Source organism: Myxine glutinosa, chromosome 1, assembly GCF_964187855.1.
Source record: "Myxine glutinosa chromosome 1, kmMyxGlut1.1, whole genome shotgun sequence".
Taxonomy (NCBI): Eukaryota; Metazoa; Chordata; class Myxini; order Myxiniformes; family Myxinidae; genus Myxine; species Myxine glutinosa.
Window position 1 is genome coordinate 384626311 of NC_136261.1, and position 26390 is coordinate 384652700.

At 44.9% G+C, this 26390-nt stretch overlaps 1 protein-coding gene across 1 annotated transcript; it reads left to right on the forward strand.

Moving 5' to 3' along the window:
- Positions 1-20523: 20523 nt before the first annotated feature.
- On the forward strand, positions 20524-23300 carry LOC144889554 (uncharacterized). Its single transcript, XM_078770236.1, has one exon. It carries the CDS (start codon positions 20551-20553, stop codon positions 23095-23097), a length of 2547 nt encoding a protein of 848 aa, XP_078626362.1. The 5' UTR covers positions 20524-20550; the 3' UTR covers positions 23098-23300.
- The last annotated feature ends 3090 nt before the right edge of the window (positions 23301-26390 follow it).

A 26390-nucleotide genomic window follows, 5' to 3' on the forward strand; every position in this document is an offset into this window, starting at 1 on the left:
CAGGGAGAAACCATCTCATAACTTAGGCAGTTTGTACAGAACATAATTATTTGATGTCATAATGTTTTCACATGATGCCATTCCTGAGGCAAATGTTTTACTTTCTCTATTCAAGAAAGATTTTAATGTTTTGAAAGAGATTTTAATGATTTTAATTTCATCTGATGATTTAGTGCAATATTTCTTTATATATTTTAAGAGTGTGGAACCAGCTGTACATTTGACACAAGAGTGCCTGCATTTAATAAAAGTTACTTTTCCAGATTTATTTGTGAAAGTGGAAGTGCAAACTGAGCATGACATTGATGTCCACCTGGATCGACCGGAACCAAATGATGCTGAAGCTTCTCTCCTCAAGAACCATCCCTTTGAAGGTTTCTGGCGATGTTTACGAGGCTGGCCCAAGCCAATAGGGTAAAATCTCAAAGTCTGAAATATACTGCTCCTACCCGATGCCCTTGCTCCATTAGACCATAGGAGTTGGAAAACTAAAAATCAAGACGATTGGATCACATTTAGGGGTCGCTCCAAATGCCGAGTTTTAATCTTTATGTTGTTATATACACTGTTATCGTCAGTTGAGTTCGTGTATTCTTTCCATTGTATTGTGTGATATTTTCTGCGCTGTCTGTTGTTGTAGATATCTGTTTCTGCCTGCGTTTTGTGAGTGACTTTTTGAATATTTGAATTTGCCTCGAACTGTAGTGATTGGACGACCTCAATCGTCTGCTTTAATGTCGTTGTCATATGCAAAGAATGTTGTCAGTTTTTGATTCATTCCTATTCATGGTTGAAGCGAGGCATGCACTATGTCAACGACAAGGAGTTTGTCCAAAGTTTGGCTTCTCAGAAAAGCCCAGTCCAGTATCCAAGGCACCGGTTTGCCAAGAAAAGGCAGTGTGTTCCGGCTCTTTGCTCAGCACCATGTGGAGAATGGGATGAGTGTACGAGAGAGCGCGAAACTCACAATCCAAGCTGTCAATGAGTTCTGGGAGAAAGCCGGTATTCCCACCTAGCGCCCTGATAACGCCGCACCCAAGCTCACAAAGCAATGAAACGCTTACCTCCTTCTGAAGAAGAATCGCGGCCAAAAGACATTCCGACCATGCGAAGGAGGAAATATTCATGGCAGACCGACATGATCTTTTCGACATTGCTCATCAAGACGCACTCACGCTAATGAAGAACGAGGAGGACAAGCAGTTTCTCCTCATGCAGCGGGACGACCCACAGAGTTGTTATATGGCTGGTATGGATGTTATGCAAGCCCAAAAAGAAACCCGCACGAAACCAAAGGGCAAATGCTTTGACAAGTTCCTTTGAAAGAGCCAGCCCTTCAGGGACTGCCGCCATCAGTGAAGATGAGAGCAGTGAAATTGACGACGACGAGTACCAACCAAAGCTGCAGCCGTTGGCCCCCAAGCGCAAGCGCCACCGTATGGTCATCACTCCAGAAGTAGCGGCTGAGATGGACTGAGTGAAGCTGTTGGACCGTGGCGCCACTTTTGTGGCAACCCACCGCAAAGAGAAGCCCACATCCACCAAGGCAACACTCAAGATGTGATTTTGGATGTGATGTGTGCCGATTAACCATGGATCGACGCTTTGGATTTTGAAATAATTATTGTTGTATGATTGATTCAGTCTTCTGATTTTGAATTACCTGTCTGATAATGCTGGAATGTGTTTGAGTTCGAAATATCCATGTTTCATATGTGTTTGAAATATCCGTTTAACTTAGTAGCTTTGGTTGGTCTATTTGTGTGCATTAAATTACAAAATCTGTATTTCTTGCTCTTGGGGTGGAAATGTGCATTTCGGAGCGACCTCTAAATACTATTCAATTTGACTGAAATTTATGGTGTATACTTTTAATGGTCAAAGGAATGGGGGCATGAGGTAGGAGCGTGACTTTTCAAACTTCTTTTGGTTTTGGGCCACCCTAATTTTTATTGTCTCCACATTTTGATTTGAGCGGTTTGATGATGAACTCTGGTGTTAAGAAAAAAAAAAGACCACATTATGATTTAATTGCTGTAAGATATAACCACGATGGTAGATCAATTTCTCAAACATCAATTATCCCCTTCATTATGACATAAAATATTTTAATCGACAATAATATACCTTGTTGCATCCTATTTTCCTTAATTTGTACAATCAATTCTGATTGCATTTTAATTTGACACCTGTTATTATAGCCCCTGTTGGACTTTGTCCAAAATGGAGGTTTATGGATTGGGTCTCGTCTGTCTGCAGCCATATCTCGTACATGTATGGACCGATTTTGTTCAGACATAATGGTGTTCATCTGCACATCATTTTCTTTCGTGTTGCAATCAAAGATGGCCGGCTGGTGGCCATTTTCCGTGTAAAACAAAAACTATGTTGAACACATCCTCAACCATTTGTCAGACACTCATTTCATGATGTTGTTCAAACTTGGCAGACGGATAATGAATGATGGCTAATATATGCACGTCATTTTCCTTTGAGATCAGATCCAAGATAGCCAACTGGCAGCCATTTTGTTACTTTAATATTTCCCCAACCATTTCTTGAACATGCATTGCCCGATTTTGATCACACTTGGCATAAGCACCACATGATGGCATATATGTGTGCATTGTGCACCTCCCTTTATTGTGCGATCTGATCAAAGAGGGTCGACTGACGGCCATTTTAGGTGTAAAAACCCAATATTGACCACATCCTGAACCATCTTTTGCACATGCATTTACTAATCTTGTTCAAACTGAATGACAAAGAAAATGAATGATTGGTTACATTATGCACATCATTTTCTTTCGAGATTTGATCTGAGATGGCCGATTGGTGGCCATTTTGTTGCGAAACCATGTCCCCCAACCATTTCTCGACATGCTTGGGCCGATTTTATTCGAACTTGGCACAAAGACAATGCTTTAGAGTATACATATGCAGATTTTTTTGGTTGTAATCCAACAAAAGATGTCCAGCTGACACCCTTTAACTCCGCATGGCAAAATTACTAAAAACATGGGAGCCATGACATTTTATGTCTTTTTCGTCTTGTTGATTGATTTTACTTGCGTGACTCGGCACGCTCCGCGCGTCTCACCACACGTCGTTTCAGAGGGATAGGCATTTTTGACCATTTAGGTGTCTTTTGGGTCTTTTGTGTCTTCATGGTGTTTTGGGACTTTGGGGCCATTTGGGTCCTCAGGGCCATTTGGGTCTTCAGGGTCTTTTGGATCCTCTGGGCCTTTAATGGTATTTTGTGTCTTTGGGGTGTGGGGTGTTTTGGGTCTTCGGGGTATTTTAGGGTATTTTGGTTCTAAATGGTCTTTTTTGGTCTTTGGGGTTTTCAGGGTCTTTTGAGTCTTTGGGGTATTTTGAGTCTTTGGGGTATTTTGGGTCTTTGGGGTATTTTGGGTATTTGGGGTATTTTGGGTATTTGGGGTATTTGGGTCTTTGGTGTCTTTTGGGGATTTTGGGTCTTAAGGGTCTTTTGGTTCCTCTGGGTCTTTGGGTCTTCGGTGCCATTTGAGTCTTCGGGGTCTTTTGGATCCTCTGGGCCTTTCAGGGTATTTTGGGTATTTGGGGTGTTTTGGGTGTTTTGGGTCTTTGGGGTGTTTTGGGTCTTTGGGGTGTTTTGGGTCTTCGGGGTGTTTTGGGTCTCCGGGGTGTTTTGGATCTTCGGGGTGTTTTTGGTCTTCGGAGTGTTTTGGGTATTCGGGGTGTTTTGGGGTTTTTGGGTATTCAGGGACTTTTTGAGCCTCAGGGCCAGACGGGTTTGGGACACAAGATTTTGAGGCAAACACAGAGTTGAGGCATTCAGCTTTTTCACGTGCTGAGTCGGCAACTGTGTAGCCGTTTGAGGTAAGGGTGGGGATGGAGGGGGAACAAACACCAGAAACAGATTTGACAAGACGCCACCAGGATTTGTAAGAGGGAGATAGGTTTGAGAGTTCACTCGTGAGAGAAGAGAGATATTGTTTCCTGGCTCTCCTGAGGGTCGACACACACTTGTTCCGGGCTTTATCAAAGGAAATGAGATGAGATTGCCTTCCGTTGGATTTGCCGTACAGGAGGCGAAGGCAAGTTGTTTCAGAGCAACTTCCTCACCACAAGATTCCGTGTACGATGGACGGAAGGAAGGGTATGACAACTGAAGACTGGATGGGATAAATCTGTGCACGAGAGAGAGCAGTTTTCTTTGGAAGAATTCCCAGGATGAGTTGATGTCAGAGGCAGCAGAAATGGGAGACCAGTCCAGATGATTTATGGCTGCTTGAAGACCATGCCAGTTGGCCTGAGTGAAATGCCAGACTCGTCGACGCTGAGGAGGCTCTCTGAGAATGGCCAGAGAGATGTCCACTTTAACAAGCACATGATCGGATGAGCAGATTGGAGCAGAAGAAGAGCAGCAGACATTTGCAGGGAAGTTAGTCATAGCCAAGTCTCGAAGAGAAGATGCTCCGTTGACTGAGATCCGTGTCGGGAAATTGACAGATTGTGTCAGTCCCAATGAGTCACAGAAGTGCTTTGCTGATGTGCCATGGCTGGTGAGAGGTACCCACACCCAGCCAGCTGGCATGATGATAGTTTACATCACCACATATGAGGTAGAGAGAGTTGGGATGAGTCAATATAAATTTGTCCATGTTATCAGACAGCGAGATGTAGATGGAGTCATCACTGTTTGGTAGACGGTACAACACACATATGAACAAAAGGGGGGGGGGGGGAGCGAAGGGGACGTCGTAGCCAGAGGTACTCCTGGTGGTGAGGTGGAGAGACGGCAGTGCAGGGAGAGTGAGGAAGAGAGGTTTTGATGAAGAGGGCAACCCCACCTACAGCACGAGGCTCAGTTCTATCGTTCCAGATGAGGGAGTAACCAGATAGAGATATTAAGGAATCAGAGACATCTTGAAGGAGGAAAGTTTGTCAAGCAGATTAAGCAACCTGTATGGAGAGATAAATCTGGTTTGAGCGAAGCCCCAGATGTTTGAGGTCCATGCCATTAAGGACGAGGAAGGGGGAGCATTGAATATAGGGGAGGGAGGGGCAGGGGAGGGGTAGGGTAAGATAAGGAGGGGGAGGTAGGGAGAGCTGTTGATAGTGTCAGATTTCAGAAGAGCGAGGAGAAAGGGAAGGAGGAGGAGGACAAAAGGTTGGGGTGCAAGCAATTGTGTTGGTATGGGAGGAGAGGCCTACTTTTTATATTCTTTGTTAATGCTTTGTCAAAGTGGATCAAAGGAAGAAGGATGTCGTGAAAATCAAGCTCAGACACGACTTGACCTCTGGGTAGGTTTAATATCATTTAGATCTGGAGTACATCCTGTAAATATACATGCATGCAACAGGCATTAAATCAGAGCATTCATGAGCAGCAATGGTAGTTTCAATATAACATCAATATAACAATACGAGGACGAGGTTAATATAACAACATTCAATATAACAATGGTTAGCGCAGCACAGCATTTGGGGGCGTACATACCATTCAAACTACTGGATAATGTCACAGTGAGTTTCGCTGAAGTGTCCGCACGCCCTGGTTGTCCCGGGTTTTATAGACGGCCCCTTCCGTAGCGAGCACCCCTGGGTTCACCTTGGTATAATTTCACTACATTCTCCCCGCCGTTAGAACTATACTGCCGCTCGGCAGGTTGCAAGCAAGCATCAGCAATAAACGAATGGGTCACGTCAATCCATGTCGATGGCAGGGTTACTGCATTTCAACCTGTTAGCCTGGTTAGCATCAATCCCCGATATAGAAGTATTGAGGAGGAAATCCCAATCAAGAAGATATCGAACCGAGCAAGCAGTGTTCATCCCAGGGAGAAGACGATGAGCCCCGTGGGTAGCAGTAGTCTTACTGTGGGGTAGTCGGCACAGTAGCTAGATGGATAAGGTGTACCTTTGCGTTATGCAACTCATTACATAAGGTGCGCCTTGACGAAGAGCGACTGTCCATTCGTCGCAAGGCAACGCATTACAGGCAGATGTGACGATGTGGAAGGTGTGTAAACCAGTAAGCCCCTTTTACAGTAAGTAAGAGTACGTGACAGGAGGCCACTACAGTAAGTCCATTACAGTCAGCACTACAGTAAGTCTGTACCTGCCCTGGCTCCCAAGGGTACATACGCATTACAAACTCTTGTTTCGGCACGCGAATCTACCGTTGGCAGCGATCGCACGAGACATGAGCGGCCTCTGAAGGCTGCCTGGACGACCGGCTGGACAAACCGTGTTTGTCCCAGCGTTGTCCCGGATGGATTGTCGAGATGTCGAGATGATTGTCATGCTAGATGACCCGGATGGATAGGCCATCCCCGGATGTCCGACCGATCCATCCATACAACACCATCATGGAATGGCGGATCGACCATCCATGGACTCAAAGTGTCTATCCTGGGCCCCACAAGGGGCGAGGTGGGAGGCGTTATACCGGACGGCACCCGGGCGAGCATCAATTAACCTCCCGCCCCCCCCCCCCAACAAGGGGCGAGGTGGCCCGATCACAGGGAGGGGCCATGTCGAGCAAAGGTCACAGACGCTCCCAAGGGGCGAGGTGGCCCGATCACAGGGAGGGGCCATATCGAGCAAAGGTCGCAGACGCTCCTTACCCGGAGCGACAGAGCCATGGGTCACGGTGTACCCCAGAAATATATCCATCGTGCGTAGGGAGTTGCACGTGCGTAGGGAGTATTTGCACGTATCCTTGTGCATAGTTAAGTAATACCAGCGCGACATACAAATTAGCATCATGGTCATATCCCTTGGACATATCCACAAACCGTAAGATTAGCGAGTTAGACGAAACATCGGTCCCGATTCTTCCCTCCATAATGGATGCCGGCCCATATCATCACTGAGCCGCCACCCTCTTGAGCCCCACCGGGGGTGCAGCAGCGCGCTGCATACCGAAGACAGACGACCTTCACAGTCTGGGTCAGGCTGAGTCACAGGCAGTCCGGGCAGAGGGAAAATGGAATCAGACGAGGCGTCTCGCAGGCTCGAAATGTACGAGCCAAGAGCTCTGTCCGATAAACAACGAGCCCAGAGTAAACAACGAGCCCAGGGTCGAGGGCGAGCAGGCGGTACGGTGCCCCGTTACATGCGCAGGTGACAAGGGAGTCGGGCGCGACGCTCAATGTCACCATTTCACGAGGTCACCGTGTACTCCCTAACGGCGCTGGCGCCCGACCCTGAGGTAGCGCCGCGTTACGTTGTTTACGGCGTTTACGTAAAGGACATTTGGTACGTAGTCTACCCAGGTACAGAGAAATGTAAATGAATCCCCCGACGAGTTCGCGGGAAGCACGCAATTACGTTAATGACGCTGTAAAGCAAACGCATGATATAGTCGATGACGTCATCAATTAGTTCGGGCGCGTGCGTGCGGGCGGGTTTGACGGCGAGTTCTAGCTGAGCGGCATCCCCAGACAGAGTAAAGTAGCACTCTGAAATCTAAAGTCTCGCGTCCATGGGGCCGCAGCATTCGAGCGAGCTCGAGATCGGTATACGGAATACGATCCCTGCCGACGGGCGAAAGTAATATCTAGACGCACCGCATACGAGGGAAACCGAAAGTTGAGCTCGGCCTGTTGATCCAGTGCGGGTGAGCCCGCCGAGTCGAGGTGGCGAGCATGCTTGGCAGCGATAGACCGCACGACCTGAAGTAGCGTCTCGTTTTCGGGTCAGAGCATGAAGGATGAAGAGGAGGCCGTTTGGTCCGTCAAGCCTGCTCTACACCAACACCACATTAATCCAACAGTTAACATATTAAATTAATTGGGTGAAACGCGGGGTGTGAAACAGGAATGAAAGCAGTCGGTGTACAAAGGTCGCAGGTGGTACACGTATACGCCGTTTGAAGAACGGGAACAACAAATCAGGTAAAACCCAGGACGAAGAAGAACGATCATCTTATAGGATTTATAGGTCTTATAGGATTTATATGGTTCCACCGATCAACCTCCATAAGCATAAGCCCGAGTGCCGTGAAAGGCTATGAAGGTCCCGCTCGACGTCCGTAGAAATTCATCCGTGCTGCGACGAGTCCTTGCATGGTGCCAAGCGAGCCTCCATTGAGGCGATTCCGGGCAGCGGAGTTCGCCGGCCTCGGGGAGTAGCCACATGCAGGTGGGCTTGCGACGGCAGCGATCAGAATCGCCGGCCTCACAGAGTAGGGCCCGCGAGAGGAACCGCATGCAAAGGGGTTCATCCAGTGAAGATGCGGCGCGCGCAACTGGCGCGTCGTGCATTGTAGTGATTCCATCCAGCGACGGTGCGGCGCGTGACTCGCGCGTAAGAGGGGTTTCGACGAGCAGCGATAGGAATCGCCAGCGTCACAGAGAGGGCCCGCGATGGGTGCCACGTGTGGCTTCGCGGCGAGGAGGTGATGGGAAGCAGGATGGGATCGCGGGCCACCCAGAGTATTAGCACGCGATGGGTGCAGTGCACGACGATTCGCGTGGAGGAGGTGGTTCCACCGAGTATCGAGTGGTCGGAGTGAGCCGGTCGTGAGAGGCCCGGCGTGCTTCCGACGAGCAGTGCGCGATTTGCGCGGAGGAGATGGGCCACAGAGTAGCGAGTGGTCGGAGTGAGCCGGTCGTGAGAGACACGGCGTGATTCCGACGAGCAGTGCGCAATTCGCGCGGAGGAGATGGGCCACCGAGTAGCGAGTGGTCGGAGTGAGCCGGTCGTGATGGCGTGATTCCGACGAGCAGTGCGCGATTCACGCGGAGGAGATGGGCCACAGAGTAGCGAGTGGTCGGAGTGAGCCGGTCGTGAGAGACACGGCGTGATTCCGATGAGCAGTGCGCGATTCACGCGGAGGAGATGGGCCACCGAGTAGCGAGTGGTCAGAGTGAGCCGGTCGTGACGGCGTGATTCCGACGAGCAGTGCGCGATTCGCGCGGATGAGATGGTTCCACCGAGTAGCTCTATGTTCCGTCTGATCTCCACTCGTCACGGAATCACGATCAGCGGAACGTGTGCCCCGAGCGGCCTTTCTGCAGACCTTTGCAAAATGGCCCTTAGTGGAGCGGAGCACAGGTGACACGTCGCCTCTCGGGCCGGGCATTCAGAGCAAGGATGCTGCCGATTTCCACGAAAATAACGTTTTGCATACCGGGCAGGCCGTGGCCGGGCAGCGGTGGCAGCAGTGAGGCCGGAAGCGGAGTCCGCTTCCGGAGCTCCCAGAGACACGTCCGTCGTGGTGGTCACGCGTGTCGCGAGGTCCCTGCCACGACTCGTGGGTGATCATATGCGGTCAATTTTTCTCGGACATCTGTGTATACGCGTGCCAGCCGTAGTGCTTCTGTAAATGTCAGCTCCGCGACCCCCAAGAGAAGGAGCCGCAAGACTCCATAACTTATTCCGGTGATGAATGAACCTCGGAGCAAATCGTCCTGCACTTGCTCATGGGTCCGAACGGCACGCAGTCTGCCAAGAAGCAGCGCAGCTCCTGCGCGAAGCGATCGATCGATTCAGACGGTTGGCAGTCTCCGCTGAGAGAGTTGATGCCGGCCGTGCACAGCGCTCCGTGTACGTAGAGGCGCTTCAGCTCGGCTAGGGCCGTAGCGTATGTCCCAAACAGTGTGATGGACCCCGGACAGCTTTATCGCAGCGGTGGGCTCTGTCTCGTGAGCCGCAAAGTGTTTCTGCAGCGTTTGAGCCTGCGAGCGAACTCCGATGCAGAACCCTCAGCTTGAGGGTCGGCTCCGGGAATCGGTACCACGATCGTCTTGTGGTCAGCCATTCCCCGGAGATCTAAATGATATTAAATGTCGTGAAAATCAAGCTCAGACACGACTTGACCTCTGGGTAGGCTTTAATATCATTTAGATCTGGAGTACATCCTGTAAATATACATGCATGCAACAGGCATTAAATCAGACCATTCATGAGCAGCAATGGTAGTTTCAAAATAACATCAATATAACAATACGAGGACGAGGTGAATATAACAACATTCAATATAACAATGGTTAGCGCAGCGCAGCATTTGGGGGCGTACATACCATTCAAACTACTGGATAATGTCACAGTGAGTTTCGCTGAAGTGTCCGCACGCCCTGGTTGTCCCGGGTTTTATAGACGGCCCCTTCCGTAGCGAGCACCCCTGGGTTCACCTTGGTATAGTTTCACTACAAAGGATAAAGTTGAAGAAGTATGGTGAGAACTGGAATTGGAAAAGTGTCTGCTGGTGAGGATTGAGTTATGAAGGAAGGAGAGAAAAAAAAACCGGTGGGGTGAAACACATGGTCGAAGGACGAACGAACGAACACGGGGAGAGAAGGAAATTACATATACCAGTGAGGTACCCGTGCATAGCACGGGTACCTCACTGGTATATGTAATTTCCTCTACGCACGGGTGGCAGGCCAGAAGCAAACAGACAATACAGAAACGGCGAATGCTAAAGCATGAAACCAATAAATTCCACATTCCTGTCACACCTTCAGTCGCACGTGGACATGGACAGCAAGTTCGTGAAGGACTTCCCTGAAAAACGTACCTGTTCGCAAACAAACAGGTTCGTGTGTTCCATACCCAGTCAATGGCGAATCTGCATGTGGCGATCCGTAAATTCACGTTTAGAAAGTAGAATAATACTGAGAAAGTAGAAAGTTTAGAAAGAAAATAAATATATCATCATGGCATTTCGTCATTCACTTGAACTCGATATCTCTTTTTTCATTCCAAACAGCATAACTCCAATCACAAATTAAATAACATCAATATAAAAAATAAACTTTCAACAACATTCATGACATAAACAAATATTGAAATCCTGATGTGTAGTTCCGTACGGTTGGGTGAATACAATTACGAAATCAAAATCGTCATTGTATTCACTCAATTCCAATCATCAATTGATACTTCAACAATCTCTATCTCAACGAACTCTATCTCACCCTCTCTCTGTTCTTTTCACCCTATCCTTTGCTCAAGGTCATCTGCCAGCATCCTGGAAATCAGCAAACATTACCGCTTTACACAAAAAAGGTGCAAAAACAGATCCTTGCAACTACAGACCAATCAGCCTGCGCCCAATTATCAGCAAAGTCATGGAATCCATCATTGCTTCGGATATGAAATCTTTCCTCTTCTCCAATGGCTTGATCTCTGATCATCAATTTGGTTTCAGACCAGGTCACTCTACTCTGGACATGCTGCTTCTGCTGTCTCAACAATGGATGGAGGTCCTCAATGCCAAACAGGAAATCAGAGCTGTCTCCCTTGACATATCACGTGCCTTCGATACGGTCTGGCACCCAGCTCTGCTCACCAAACTCTCCTCCTATGGTATCCATGGAAATCTCCATGCATGGCTTGCGGACTTCCTCTCTGGTCGTAGTCAACGTGTGTCCCTGAATGGATTTCTCTCATCTCCCCTTCCCGTTCAGGCTGGAGTTCCCCAAGGCAGTGTGCTGGGCCCTGTGCTTTTTCTGGTCTTTATCAATGATCTCTCCGACTCTCTGGAAAATCCTCTGTATCTCTTTGCTGATGACTCCACTCTCTGCCGCTCCATTCCTCTTCCCTCAGATCGGCAGTCTGCAGCCTCCTCGCTCTCTGAAGACCTGGACAAAATCACAGACTGGTCAAACATGTGGAACATGTCTTTCAATCCTGACAAATCTCACACTCTTACTATGTCTCTCCGAAAAGATCGACTGGACAACCCTCCCATCTACTTTCTCAACAATCCTCTCCAAGAAGTTCTGTCGCTCAAGCTTTTGGGTCTCACCATCTGCCATGATCTTTCTTGGGAAAACCACATTTCCAAGCTGGCCTCCAAAGCCAGTCGCCGACTGGGCATCCTCCGTCGTGCGAAGTCCTTCCTGGGCACACCTGAGCTCCTCACCACATACAAGGCTTTCATCCGCAGCTCAATGGAATACTGTTCTCCCCTATGGGCTGGTGCTCCTGCCTCACACCTGGCTCGGCTTCACGCTGTTGAATCCAAACCTTTCAGAATCATTGGAATCTCCCGCGATGAAGCTATCTCTGAGGGCCTTTCACTCACTCACCGCAGGCAGGTAGGTGGTCTTTCTATCTTCTACCGACTCCTCTCCAGCCTTGCTCCCCCAGCTCTCTCTGTGCTCTGTCCCCCAAATATTCCTACAGGTCGCACAAGATCTGCCAGCCACCCTCTGATGGTTAAACTGCCGAAATCTCGGCTCTCTGCTCACCTTCACTCTTTCATTCCTCTTTTCTCCCGCCTCTGGAACAAACTCCCATACTCACTTCAATCACACTCCTCCCTCCAGGTCTTCAAAACAGCTGTTCATCACCATCTCTTATCTTCCCCCATCCAAAACCTTGATCTTTTCTACCCCCACTAATTCACCCCAGATCCACCTTGTTTGAAATTCCAACTTCTTTCCTGGAAGTCTTGGCAGTGTCCATATGTTTTATACCTCTCCCACCCCCCCCCCCCCCTTCCCATGCCTCCGCCCCAAAGCCCTCTCCCTCCCACAGTTCTCTCGATGTCTCCATGTCTCTCGGTCCCTGCTCTCAAATGTTGTGTTTGTGTCCTTCCCCCTCTCTCCCCATCTTGTCTACCGCTCCCGATGTTATTTGTTTTGTGTGTCTGTTTGTCTTTCTGTGTGATTAATGTTCGCTCTTTCACGAGCCTCGATCTTGTACACAAAAAAAAAAAAAAAAAAAAAAAAAATGAACACGATTAACGTTAAACCATTTAACATTACGATTGAATGACGGTTGTATTGGGATATTATCAAACCCGCACATTGCCGTCATCTGTCCACTTCTGAGTTCGCGGCAGGTTCATAATTCTCATCAAAATCTAAACAGTATTTGTAGAATTTCAATAAAAGCCACATCACTGTTCATATCGGTAAATATTATTCTATAGTGTTTGGAAAAACTGGGAAATCGGAAAAAAATTGGAAATACAATATAGCCTATTTTACTCCAAGGGGTCCCAGGAATACTGTTACGTGCTCCTCCCAAACCCCCGGTCACGGTGTACCTCCGAGCCCCGAGAGGAGTCACGGCAGAAAAATGTGTTATTCTGCATGTCAAAGATCAATGGTGACGCCACAACAATTGTTACCAACAAACAAATATTGTATTAAGATCACAAGAATAACAGTACAACAATAATAGTAATCAAAAGTACAATCAATATATGTCCTATGATGGTACCATCAGTTGCGTGATATATAATTCACTGTGTTCCAAGTGAGTGAACCAAGAACATTCCCAATGTCTCTTTCCCGGCTTCAAACCAAAGTTGAATCCGGTTTCAAGCCAAAGTCGATCCCAGCTTCAAGCCAAAGTCGATCCGCTCCAGCGATCGTCAGAACAATGTCTAATCGACCAGAATCCCATTCGGATGACAGGCACAGTCACGCGGCCAGAGCTGCGCAAAGGCGCCGACCAAGCGACTGGGAAATCACACCCTCGGGTATGGACGTTTCACAGCTCCAAATCGGCGAACCGCAGATTTACCTTCAAAATCCACGTTACACACACATGCACCAGATAAATGTCTGAATGCAGTGAAAACAGCTGAAGCGAAGCAAAGACCTTTGCGCATTGGGATGCGCAAAGCGCGCAAGTCAAAATGGCTGACGGCCCATTCTCGAGGCGTAACGGCACGACGATGATTCTCCTCGGACTCAACTGCCAATACCTGACACGCAGGTTGATCTGTCACGGCGATAACTCTGTCGCAGGAATCCCTTCCCGGGAAACCCGAAAGTTCACTTGCGACTCTCGTTCGGCAACGTTCGCTCAGGACCTTGAAGCAACGAGCTTCTTCTCTGACTTCACTTGCTCCGCCTTCTTTTCTCTCCCTCTTCCTCTTCATCATCATCCGGTTCCGGATTCATTTCAAACATTAATTTTTTTACCTTCTGAAAACAATAATATCTATTTCCCTCAAACGACAACAATAATAATACATGGAATCAAAAATGCTTACAGTGGATGAAAACCACAACAACGGAAGTGACGAATCCATAACACTTCCCCCCCTCTCAAGAAAGAAAGTTTGAACATACTGAAAACTTTCTTTGCAGGCAAAAATTCTTTTAACAAACAAAAGTAAAACTCACACCCAAATCATCAATTCCCGTGAGCAACGATAATTACTATTTCCCAAAAATAAAGCAACAAAACTTCCAAGCAACCTACAGAAATTTCCAAAGTTAGTTCACACTGGACAAAGCATCAGCAATGACATTGTCCCTGCCCTTTACATGCTCAATTTCCAAGTTGAACTCCTGCAAAGCCAAACTCCACCTCATCAACCTCTCATTTTTATTTTTCATTTTTTTGAATGAAGGTTAAGGAGTTATGATCAAAAATCCAAAGCAAAGCAAATCGATAGCACTTTTTGAAGGAGGCCGAGCTGAGAGCCAGGTTTCATGGTGGTTGGGTGGTGAGGCTTGGGAGTATTCACTGCATGGACGCATTTAGGAACGTGGAGTTCACGGGTTAATCCGTGTAGGAATCTTGGCTCGGCTGATCCTGAGCACTCAGTGCTTCCAACTCTTCTCTAGATCATAAAAATCATAATCGCGGTTGTAGAGTCGGGTGCTGTAGTCACGTGAGTAGCGGTCCCCATCTCGGCTACCACCGTAATAGTCATCCCATCGAGAGTTGCCAAAACTGCGCTGCTGCTGCTGGGAGCCTCCGTAGTAATCACGACTGCGGCCGCCACCAAAACTGCGACTCCCACCCCGGGAGCCATAGCCACCCCTGAAACTACCTCCACGTTTTCCTCCTCTGGAGCCCCCTCGACGCCCATGGCCTGCCTTCTCTACTGTTATGGTCCAACCATCCAAATCCTTGCCATTCAAATCCTTTTCTGCATCTTTGGCGTCCTTTGTGTTTTCCAATGTGACAAAGCCAAACTCTCTCGACTTTTGCGTCTCCCTGTCTTTTATCAGCAGCACTTCCAAGAGTGGTCCATATTTGCCAAAGATAGAGTCCAGAACATCTTCACTTGTGTCAAAGTTCAGTCCACCTACAAAGAGCTTGCCAACATTGCCTCCATCCATGACTTGTGTGTGCTGACACTTAGTTTCAGGGTACTCGACAAGAAGTGCCTGTGCAAAGCGTGACATCAGTACCTTCTCCTTCTCTTCAGAGCGCTTCCTACCCATAGCACGAGTCCCGGCACAGGATAGAAAGATACCTGGCATCTCCTGCTCTAACTGTGTGCGGTGTTATTTTCCAATCTAGGCTTTTCAACAAACATCGGATTACCAGAAACTGGACCACCGGCCAAATCATTCCCGATAACAAAAGAGATTCCCTCTACAGGAAGAGTGGCTTGTAAATCTACGGTGACCGGTCCTGACACCAAATCAGACTTCAAATGGATGACATGAAGTGGAGCTTTAACATAGCCACCAACCACCTGTAAAAGAACATTAACACCAGTTGCCGTCTTCTCTGGCAATGGCAAAATGCCTTCAAGCATCAAAGATTTATGTGCTCCTGTGTCCCTCAATACCATAACAGGTCTCTGGTTCGTTAAGTCTCCATCCAGTGACACAAACCCCTCAGAAATGAAAGGTTTGTAACCCCCTTGAACAAGGTCGTTCTGTGATGCCGTGACTTTGGCATGGAATCCTTCACAAGGCACTGTCCTCCAAGGACGATTTCTCGTATTTGCCAATGCATTCGGAGTTGTACTAGTCTGACTCCGCTCCTGATTTTTCCTTTTCAGTGCGTAACATTGGAACATCAAATGCCCAGGTTTCTTGCAAAAAGCGCAAGTAGGCCCGGAGGAAAAACTCGTGGTCTGCCTCGAGCCCCCCCGGAAGATTAGTCTGTCTTGGAACTGTAGTCTTCTGATCCCTAAAAGTTGCGGTATCAGATTTGTCTTCATTGTCATCTCCAGGCCGCCTGTGAATATTTGTTCTCCGCACCTGATTTACCATAACTCCCCTGGCTAACTCTAGGCGAGAAGTTAGGTTTGTGGAACCCCATCCTGTCAAGGCATAGTCATCTGCCACGGATGCTGCCTCATACAACTCTGGTACTTTCTTTTCATCCAGATGTACTTTAATGTTAGCGTGGACACACTGTTTGAATTCCTCCACCAAGATCAATTGTCGCAACAGTTTGAAGTCTTTCCCAATCCCCTTCAAATCACCCCACCTATCAAACATGGTTTCCTTCATTCTGGCAAACTCCACATGGGTTTCACTCTCCCTCTTCCTGGCATTCCGGAATTTTTGCCGGAAAGCTTCAGGGACCAATTCATAGGCTTTGAGAATGGTTTTCTTCACTGTCTCATAATCTGCACATTGGTCAATCGGTAAAGCCGAATAGATATCTTGAGCCTTACCCACCAGAACACTTTGCACTAACATAGTCCAGGACCCCACAGGCAATTTTAGCATTTGAGCCACTTTCTCAAAGTGTAAAAAAAACTTGGCTACCTCCTTTTCATTGAAGGGTGGAACCCGCCTCACATGCCTACCAACATCCGAAGTGTTCTGACTAGTTGTCGAACTAGCCGGCATGGATACGACTTCTCTCCGTTCTCCCATTAATTCCAGCTCCTTGAGTTTAAGCTCCTTCTGATACTCCATGTCACGTTCCTTTAACTCCCTTTCAGTTCTCCTTTCCTCTGCTCTTTCCCCTGCTCTTCTTTCTTCTTCAGCTCTCCTTTCCTCTGTTCTTCTCTCCTCGAGTTCTTGTTCCTGTTCTATTCTTCTTTCCTCGAGTTCCCTTTCAGCTCTCCTTTCCTCTGCTCTTCTTTCCTTGGCTTTCCATTCCAACTCTTTTAACCCTTCCTGACTCTGCAGTTGCATCTCCATTTTCCGGAGCTCCATATTTTCTTTTTCCTTGGGTAACCAATCCGAGGCTACCTCTGTCCATATTCCTTGTCCCACCAGAGATTCTACCACCAATGTCTGCATCTCTGCTTTCTTCATATGAGCTCGGACCTCCAAGTTAAAATGTTTGGCCAATATCAAGAGTTCTGATCTTTTTAACGCTTGGAACTGTGCCTCATTAGGGGACGCCGCAAACGTTTCTGCGTCAAACACCATGGTGACTATTAGTTAGCACCTGTTAACCTTCACACAAAAAAAAAAATTCCAAATTTTTTGAAAAATTTGGAATGTTAGAAAAATTCCAAATTTGGGAATTTTGGGAATTTTAGGGAATTCTCTCCTGGACGAGGATGTTAGGGAATTTAATCCCGGATGAGCTTTGGGAATTTTGTCAGCAAAGACGAGCCCCCAATTTCTTCACAGTACGAGCCCCCAATTTCTCCACAGTACGAGCCCCCAATTTCTGCTACGTGCTCCTCCCCAACCCCCGGTCAGTGTACCTCTGAGCCCCGAGAGGAGTCACGGCAGAAAAATGTGTTATTCTGTATGTCAAAGATCAATGGTGACGCCACACCAATTGTTACGAACAAACAAATATTGTATTAAGATCACACAAGAATAACAGTACAACAATAATAGTAATCAAAAGTACAATCAATATATGTCCTATGATGGTACCATCAGTTGCGTAATATATAACTCACTGTGCTCCAAGTGAGTGAATCAAGAACATTCCCAATGTCTCTTTCCCGGCTTCAAACCAAAGTTGAATCCTGTTTCAAGCCAAAGTCGATCCCAGCTTCAAGCCAAAGTCGATCCGCTCCTGCGATCATCAGAACGATGTCTAATCGACCAGAATCCCGTTCGGATGACGGGCACAGTCATGCGGCCAAAGCTTCGCAAAGGTGCCCACCAGGCGACTAGGAAATCCAAAGGCGCCCTCCAGGCGACTGGGAAATCACTCCCTCGGGTATGGACGTTCACTGCTCCAAATCGGCGAACCGCAGATTTACCTTCAAAATCCACGTTACACACACACGCACCAGATAAACGTCTGAATGCAGTGAAAACTGCTGAAGCGAAGCAAAGCATGCGAGTCCAAATGGCCGACGGCCCGTTCTCGTGGCGTAACAGCACTCTGATGATTTTCTCCGGACACAACCGCCAAAACCTGACACACAGGTTGATCTGTCAGCGATAACCACTCTGTCGCAGGAATCCCTTTCCCGGGAAACCCAAAAGTTCACTCGCGACTCTCGTTCGACAACGTTCGCTCAGGACCTTGAAGCAACTAGCTTCTTCTCCGACTTCACTTGCTCCGCCCTCTTTTCTCTCCCTCTTCCTCTTCTTCGTCGTCCGGTTCCGGTTTCATTTCAAACATTAATTTTTTTTACCTTCTGAAAACAATAATATCTATTTCCCTCAAACGACAACAATAATAATACATGGTATCAAAAATGTTTACAGTGGATGAAAACCACAAAAACGGAAGTGACTAATCCATAACAATACCCACTCAAAATATCGTTGCGATCGGTTCAGCCGTTTTTGCAGTACCTTCGATCGGACAGACGGACATTTGGTGAATTATAGAAAGATATATTTGGGGTGAAGGGGTGAAGACTTTAAATATATATTTGGGGTGATATATATATATATATATATATGTACTGTCACATGAAAAAGTAAGTACACCCCATGTAAAGTTTTGACTTTTTCAACATATTTCAACATACATCTATTTGATCTTCATTTCTACAATATTGACAGATAAAGATGATATAATATAACAAATATCATGAAACATTTACATTTTGTTGTCCATTGTATATTTTAAATAAACATAAATGCAAATTTCACATGTGGAAAAAGTAAGTACACCCCAAGGGTGCCAATATTTTTAGCCACGACTGAAGGAAAGGTGACACATCTACTGTACATTAATAATTTAATGCTCTTCACAGCAAATTATGAAATATTGATGGAATAACTGAAACTAGTAAAACGGTTCTCCAAGGACATTCAAATGGCATTTGGACGAGATAAGTGTGCCGGTGCACATTTGTACAAGGTAAACCAACAAATACAGATAACATAAAAATTGACCTTGAAACAACACTGCAGCAGTTAGACAATGAAGCATCACACAAATACCTCAGAGGGGAAGAGGGCCACCAGGTATGTCACAAACAAATGCGCAAAACAATTGCCAAAGAATATCAACATAGAACGAAGCTGATCCTGAAAACATACCTCTCCCCAAGAAACAAAATCAAAGCCATAAACCAGCTCGCAGTACTTGTATTCCAATACAGCTGCGAAATAATGAACTGGTCCCAATCAGAAATCAATAAGTTAGACAAATCGAGACAACTCCTTACCATCCACAAAATGTTTTACAAAAAAACTGCATCATGAATGTACGTAGAATGGAGGGAGGTACAAAAAATAATTGGACAGAGTGAGAATAGACCAATAAGGCTCATTGGAATGGCTAAGAAAAGGTCGGCTCAAATGGGACAGAAAACAAATCATAATAAGTGCCCAAGATTTGAAAATAATGTTTCAAAGATTGAAAACTGTTTAATAACTTCCACGTAGAAAGCCGCATTGACGGTAGCACCTTTGGGAAAAAATTCTGCATGAACAATTCTATCCGCATCGAAGAACGCAATCAGCATGACCTTCACTTGCGATCTCGACTGACATTCATTTTTAAGGTCTCAGTGACACAGGTGTCTTCAATGGGAGGTCGATACTTTCATTTCCCGATCATACCCTTCCACCCACGACTCATCACCCTTTACCACCTGGGTTAAGAATGTTGGATCTGAAACGCATCGATCAATCAAATTAGATGTATTATTGTTGCACATATGGGACCACACACAATAGTGAGTGGATCAAGAATGCAATTGTACTGCTGAAGAAAACCATGAAGCAATCCTACGACTGGAGAAAACAATGAAACGTCACAAAATGTGACATGTTATGACACGTTTAGACTCAGTAAAGGCAAGCTGAGACACAAGAAACCTTGTCTGTGACTTGGCATGCCTGGTGTATTCAAAGGGTTCATCCGATATTATTCAAAATCTAGTCTCAAGGCAAAGGGTCTTGATGGTCAAATGGAGTTTTAGGGGTCTAATGTGGGTCTTTTTAATGTTAGGTCTGGGCTCAGAGAAGAGCTCGGACACAGAACACGTCATCTCGAACCTTCAACAACGCATTCGATGACACTCTAACCCATCACACGAGGAGAAGGAGCTATTCTAATCTTACACTATGGAAATAACCACACGAAGGGACCTGTATGGTGGTTGCCATTGCCTCTGAGCGGTTTTCTAAAACCACAACAGTTTGAATATCTTTTTTTTTTTCTTTTTTTTTTCTTTTTTTTTGTATACAATATCGAGGCTCGTGAAAGAGCGAACATTAATCACACAGAAAGACAAACCGACACATAAAACATATAACATAGGGAGCGGTAGACAAGATGGGGAGAGAGGGGGAAGGACACAAACACAACATTTGAGAGCAGGGACCGAGAGACATGGAGACATCGAGAGATCTGAGAGAGGGCGAGGGCTTTGGGGGGGCGTGGGAAGGGGGCAGTGGGAGAGGTATAAAACATTTTTTTTTTTTGAGGAAAACCCAAAATTTTGCACAGTACTGCATATTTACATCAATGATGTTTTTTTACTTTTTTGCAGTGGAACAAATACATATGCACATGTTTGTGTACATTTGTCAAAATTATATCAAGAGTATTGAACAAAATCACATTTTTTACAGGTCATTTGATGTTGTATTTGCAGATGGATCCATTGAATCTGCAAGGGAGACTGCACCTATTTTTATGAACAGCGTAGACACAGGCCCCCAGAACTCACCAACTGAAACAAACAAGAGGACTTTTTCCAAACACAGCAAAACGAATACTGAATTGTTTGCACACAATAATTTTTACCAGGCTCACAAATCAGAGAAAGATGAACACCCACACAAATGCAAAATTTGTGTAAAATCCTTCAGTTATTCATCCATCTTTACATCACACCTGCACAAACACAATGGTGAGTGCCCATACAAATGCACAAGTTGTGGAAAATATTTTCGTCAGCCATCCCACCTTAAATCACACATGAGCATTCACAATGGTGAACGCCCATATAAATGCACAAGTTGTGGAAAATCCTTTAATCAATCATCCACCCTCACAAGGCACATTAAAATTCACAATGGTGAACGCCCATATAAATGTACAAGTTGTGGAAAATCCTTTAATCGATCATCCCACCTTAAATCACACATGAGCATTCACAATGGTGAGCGCCCATACAAATGCACAAGTTGTGAAAAATCTTTTAATCAATCATCCACCCTTAAATCACACATGAGCATTCACAATGGTGAACGCCCATATAAATGTACAAGTTGTGGAAAATCCTTTAATCGATCATCCCACCTTAAATCACACATGAGCATTCACAATGGTGAACGCCCATACAAATGCACAAGTTGTGGAAAATCTTTTAATCATTCATCCAACCTTAAATCACACATGAGCATTCACAATGGTGAACGCCCATACAAATGCACAAGTTGTGAAAAATCTTTTAATCAATCATCCACCCTTAAATCACACATGAGCATTCACAATGGTGAGCGCCCATACAAATGCACAAGATGTGAAAAATCTTTTAATCAATCATCCACCCTTAAATCACACATGAGCATTCACAATGGTGAGCGCCCATACAAATGCACAAGTTGTGAAAAATCTTTTAATCAATCATCCACCCTTAAATCACACATGAGCATTCACAATGGTGAGCGCCCATACAAATGCACAAGTTGTGAAAAATCTTTTAATCAATCATCCACCCTTAAATCACACATGAGCATTCACAATGGTGAGCGCCCATACAAATGCACACGTTGTGAAAAATCTTTTTATCGATCATCCCACCTTAAATCACACATGAGCATTCACAATGGTGAACGCCCATATAAATGTACAAGTTGTGGAAAATCTTTTAATCAATCATCCCACCTTAAATCACACATGAGCATTCACAATGGTGAGCGCCCATACAAATGCACAAGTTGTGAAAAATCTTTTAATCAATCATCCACCCTTAAATCACACATGAGCATTCACAATGGTGAGCGCCCATACAAATGCACACGTTGTGGAAAATCTTTTGATCGATCATCCAAACTTAAATCACACATGAGCATTCACAATGGTGAACGCCCATATAAATGTACAAGTTGTGGAAAATCCTTTAATCGATCATCCCACCTTAAATCACACATGAGCATTCACAATGGTGAACGCCCATACAAATGCACAAGTTGTGGAAAATCTTTTAATCATTCATCCAACCTTAAATCACACATGAGCATTCACAATGGTGAACGCCCATACAAATGCACAAGTTGTGAAAAATCTTTTAATCAATCATCCACCCTTAAATCACACATGAGCATTCACAATGGTGAGCGCCCATACAAATGCACAAGATGTGAAAAATCTTTTAATCAATCATCCACCCTTAAATCACACATGAGCATTCACAATGGTGAGCGCCCATACAAATGCACAAGTTGTGAAAAATCTTTTAATCAATCATCCACCCTTAAATCACACATGAGCATTCACAATGGTGAGCGCCCATACAAATGCACAAGATGTGGAAAATCTTTTAATCGATCATCCACCCTTAAATCACACATGAGCATTCACAATGGTGAACGCCCATACAAATGCACACGTTGTGGAAAATCTTTTGATCGATCATCCAAACTTAAATCACACATGAGCATTCACAATGGTGAACGCCCATACAAATGCACAAGTTGTGGAAAATCTTTTAATCGATCATCCACCCTTAAATCACACATGAGCATTCACAATGGTGAACGCCCATACAAATGCACAAGTTGTGGAAAATCTTTTAATCATTCATCCAACCTTAAATCACACATGAGCATTCACAATGGTGAACGCCCATACAAATGCACAAGTTGTGGAAAATCTTTTAATCGATCATCCACCCTTAAATCACACATGAGCATTCACAATGGTGAACGCCCATACAAATGCACAAGTTGTGGAAAATCTTTTAATCGATCATCCACCCTTAAATCACACATGAGCATTCACAATGGTGAACGGCCGTACAAATGCACAAGATGTGGAAAATCTTTTGATCAGTCATCCAACTTTACAAGGCACATGAGAATTCACAATGGTGAATGCCCATAGAAATGCACAAGTTGTGGAAAATCTTTCAATCAATCAGCCAACCTCACAAAGCACATGAAAATTCACACTGGTGAACGCCCATTTCCAGTTAAAAACGCATCTCTCGCTATGCATGATCAGTGCCAGTTAAAATGTGACTACACAGTCACGTGAAAAAGTAAGTACACCCCATGTAAAGTTTTGACTTTTTCAACATATTTCAACATACAGCTATTTGATCTTCATTTCAACAATATTGATAGATAAAGGTGATCTAATATAACAAATATCATGAAACATTTACATTTTGTAGTCCATTGTATAATTAAATAAACATAAATGCAAATTTTGCATGTGAAAAAGTAAGTACACCCCTACATTTATCACTACTTCAAATACCTAATATTAAAATCAGGTGCACCAGCTCCTGTACAAATGATTGGAACATCGTTGGAGAGGATCTTGGAGGAACCTGTCTGATTTAAACCTCAGACATTTAGTTTGGTTTGCTCTTTGTTGTTGAAATGTGTGGAATCACCATGCCAAGACCAATAGAGCTCTCTGAGGCCTTCAGAAAGAAGTGTATACGTGCCTATGAGTGTGGGAATGGATTTAAAAAGATCTTCAAACAATTTGAAACCAATCATTCGACTGTCCGGAAGATCATCTGCAAGTGGAGAAGATTCTAAACAACTGCCAACTTGTTCAGGCCAGGCCGCCCCAGCAAGTTCAGCCCAAGAGCAGACCGCAAGATGCTGAAAGAAGTTTCTCAGAACCCCAGAATGTCATCACGGGACCTGCAGGAAGCTCTTGCCACTGTTAATGTCAAAGTGCATGAGTCTCCCATTAGAAAGAGGCTGCACAAATTTGATCTACATGGGAGGTGTGCCAGGAGGAAACCTTTGCTGTCCAGAAAGAACATGAGGGCAAGGCTAAAGTTTGCCAATGAACACCTCGGCAAAGACCAGCACTTCTGGAACAATGTGCTCTGGACAGATGAGTCAAAGGGAGAGCTATTTGACCACAGTACCAGAAGACATGTTTGGCGAAAACCAAAGACAGCATTTGAGCACAAGAATCTGATACCAACTGTAAAGCATGGTGGTGGAAATATTATGGTTTGGGGCAGCTTTGCTGCATCATGGCCTGGGCAGCTCACCATCATAGAATCCACTATTAATTAATTCTTCTTTCTACCAGAGGGTGCTTGAAGATAATGTGAGGCCTTCTGTCGGAAAGTTGAAACTCAACTGAAGGTGGACCTTGCAACATGACAATGACCCTAAACATACCAGTAAATCCACCAAGGAATGGCTGAAAAGAAAGAAATGGAGTGTTCTGGAATGGCCAAGTCAAAGCCCGGATCTAAATCCCATCCAGATGTTGTGGGGGGGGGGGGGGGGGGGAGGGGATGGGTGTGTGGGGCAGTTTGAAACGAGCTTGGCATGCAAGAAACCCCTCAAACATTGCACAGCTGAAAGAATTCTGCGTGGAGGAGTGGGCAAAAATTTCACCCAGGCGATGTCAGAGACTGGAAGACAGTTATAAGAAATGCCAACTTGAGGTTGTTTCTGCCAAAGGGGGCAATACCACCTATTAGAGCCAAGGGTGTACTTACTTTTTCCACATGTGAAATTTGAATTTATGTTTATTTAAATTATAGAATGGACTACAAAATGTAAATGTTTCATGATATTTGTTATATTATATCACCCTTATTTATCAATATTGTTGAAATGAAGATCAAATAGCTGTATGTTGAAATATGTTCAAAAAGTCAAAACTTTACATGGGGTGTATTTACTTTTTCACTGTTTAGCCATGAACTGTTTAGATGTTGGTGACTTGCGTGTGATATGATTCAACGGATGTTTATATGAATCGTTTAAAATAAAAAAGCCTTCAATTTCTGATATTTTACCTTTTCATTTCGGCTTCCCAATTGAAGCCCCGCCCGTAGGGTGGGTACTGTTGCTAGTTCTTTTAATTATCCATGAAGACCTCAAGGCCTTTGAAGATCATTCACTGACTAGCAATGTGAAGCAGTTGCAAGAAATAAGTGGATATAGCTTTTACTCATGTTCGACACCACAAGGACATCTGAAAGATTACTTTCTTTATACTATGTAAATGCAAACTACAAAAAAAAACATTATATATTTTACTTATTAAACTTTTAAATATAATCTTAGAAATACCTGAGTTTTGCAAGCACATCAAATTCCAAACCTGCATGTTATCCGTAATTCATTCATCTTCAACACCATTGTTTCACAGGATTCTAGCATAACTGTCACGACAATTCAACAGATGCCCACAATTTCAATTACTGCTTCCGAAAAAGATCCACTGGGAACTCCTGACAGCCCTCCAAATCAAAAGGCCAGAGATAGCTCACCTGCCAAAGCAAACCCGCGTGCAACTGCATCAATTACAGGTATTTAGTTCCAAATTGTTGCCTCCATGGTTTAAAAAAAACAAACAATTGCATTGACAATTCCATACGCAATTTTAAGACTTTAAAAAACAGTCGGAAGACCAACTTGTATGTGAAGCAAGTGGGAAAAAAAGGTTCATGTGAATCACCATCCCCCAGAGGTCACATAGGCAAAACCATCCACTTCCAGAAGTGGGAGGGAACACACCCCTCCACCCTGCCCAATAATTTACAAGTATTTGCATTTCATTATCAAACAATGTGACGTGCAGACTCCATACTAAGCCGATACCACCGCCACAATGAGGACGTTTGCCGAGCAAATGGCAAACAAGCATTGATGGAAATTAGTTTTACCAAACAATGGAATTTGTAATTAACTTTTTTGAATGCTAATTTACTTCAGACAACCTGGTGCCAGATGTATCATTCTTTGCCTTGAAAACAATATCTTTCAAATTAATATCTTTCTGCAACCTATTTATCGAACTCAGTACAAAAACATTTAAAACAATATTTGAGTCTATTAAAAACATAATGCAACGAGATTTTCTGAATCATTATTCGATATTGTACAGAATTATTTATCATTTGGGAAGACTCAATCTTTTACTAATACTATATTTCAAATCACCATATCTTTAACTATATTACCCTGAGTCATAAAGAAATATTATATGGAATATATGTATATATTGTGTCGCATATAAAAAATGTATAAACTTATATGTATCATTGAAAACTTGCACACAAGATAAGTCGGTTCTAAACACACGATTTTGACAGGTTGTGGCTCATTGAAATCACTTGATTCAGAGATAAATTTTACACTTCCACAGCAGTTGCAACTCGTACCCTTCCGTCGCCAACTCAATGA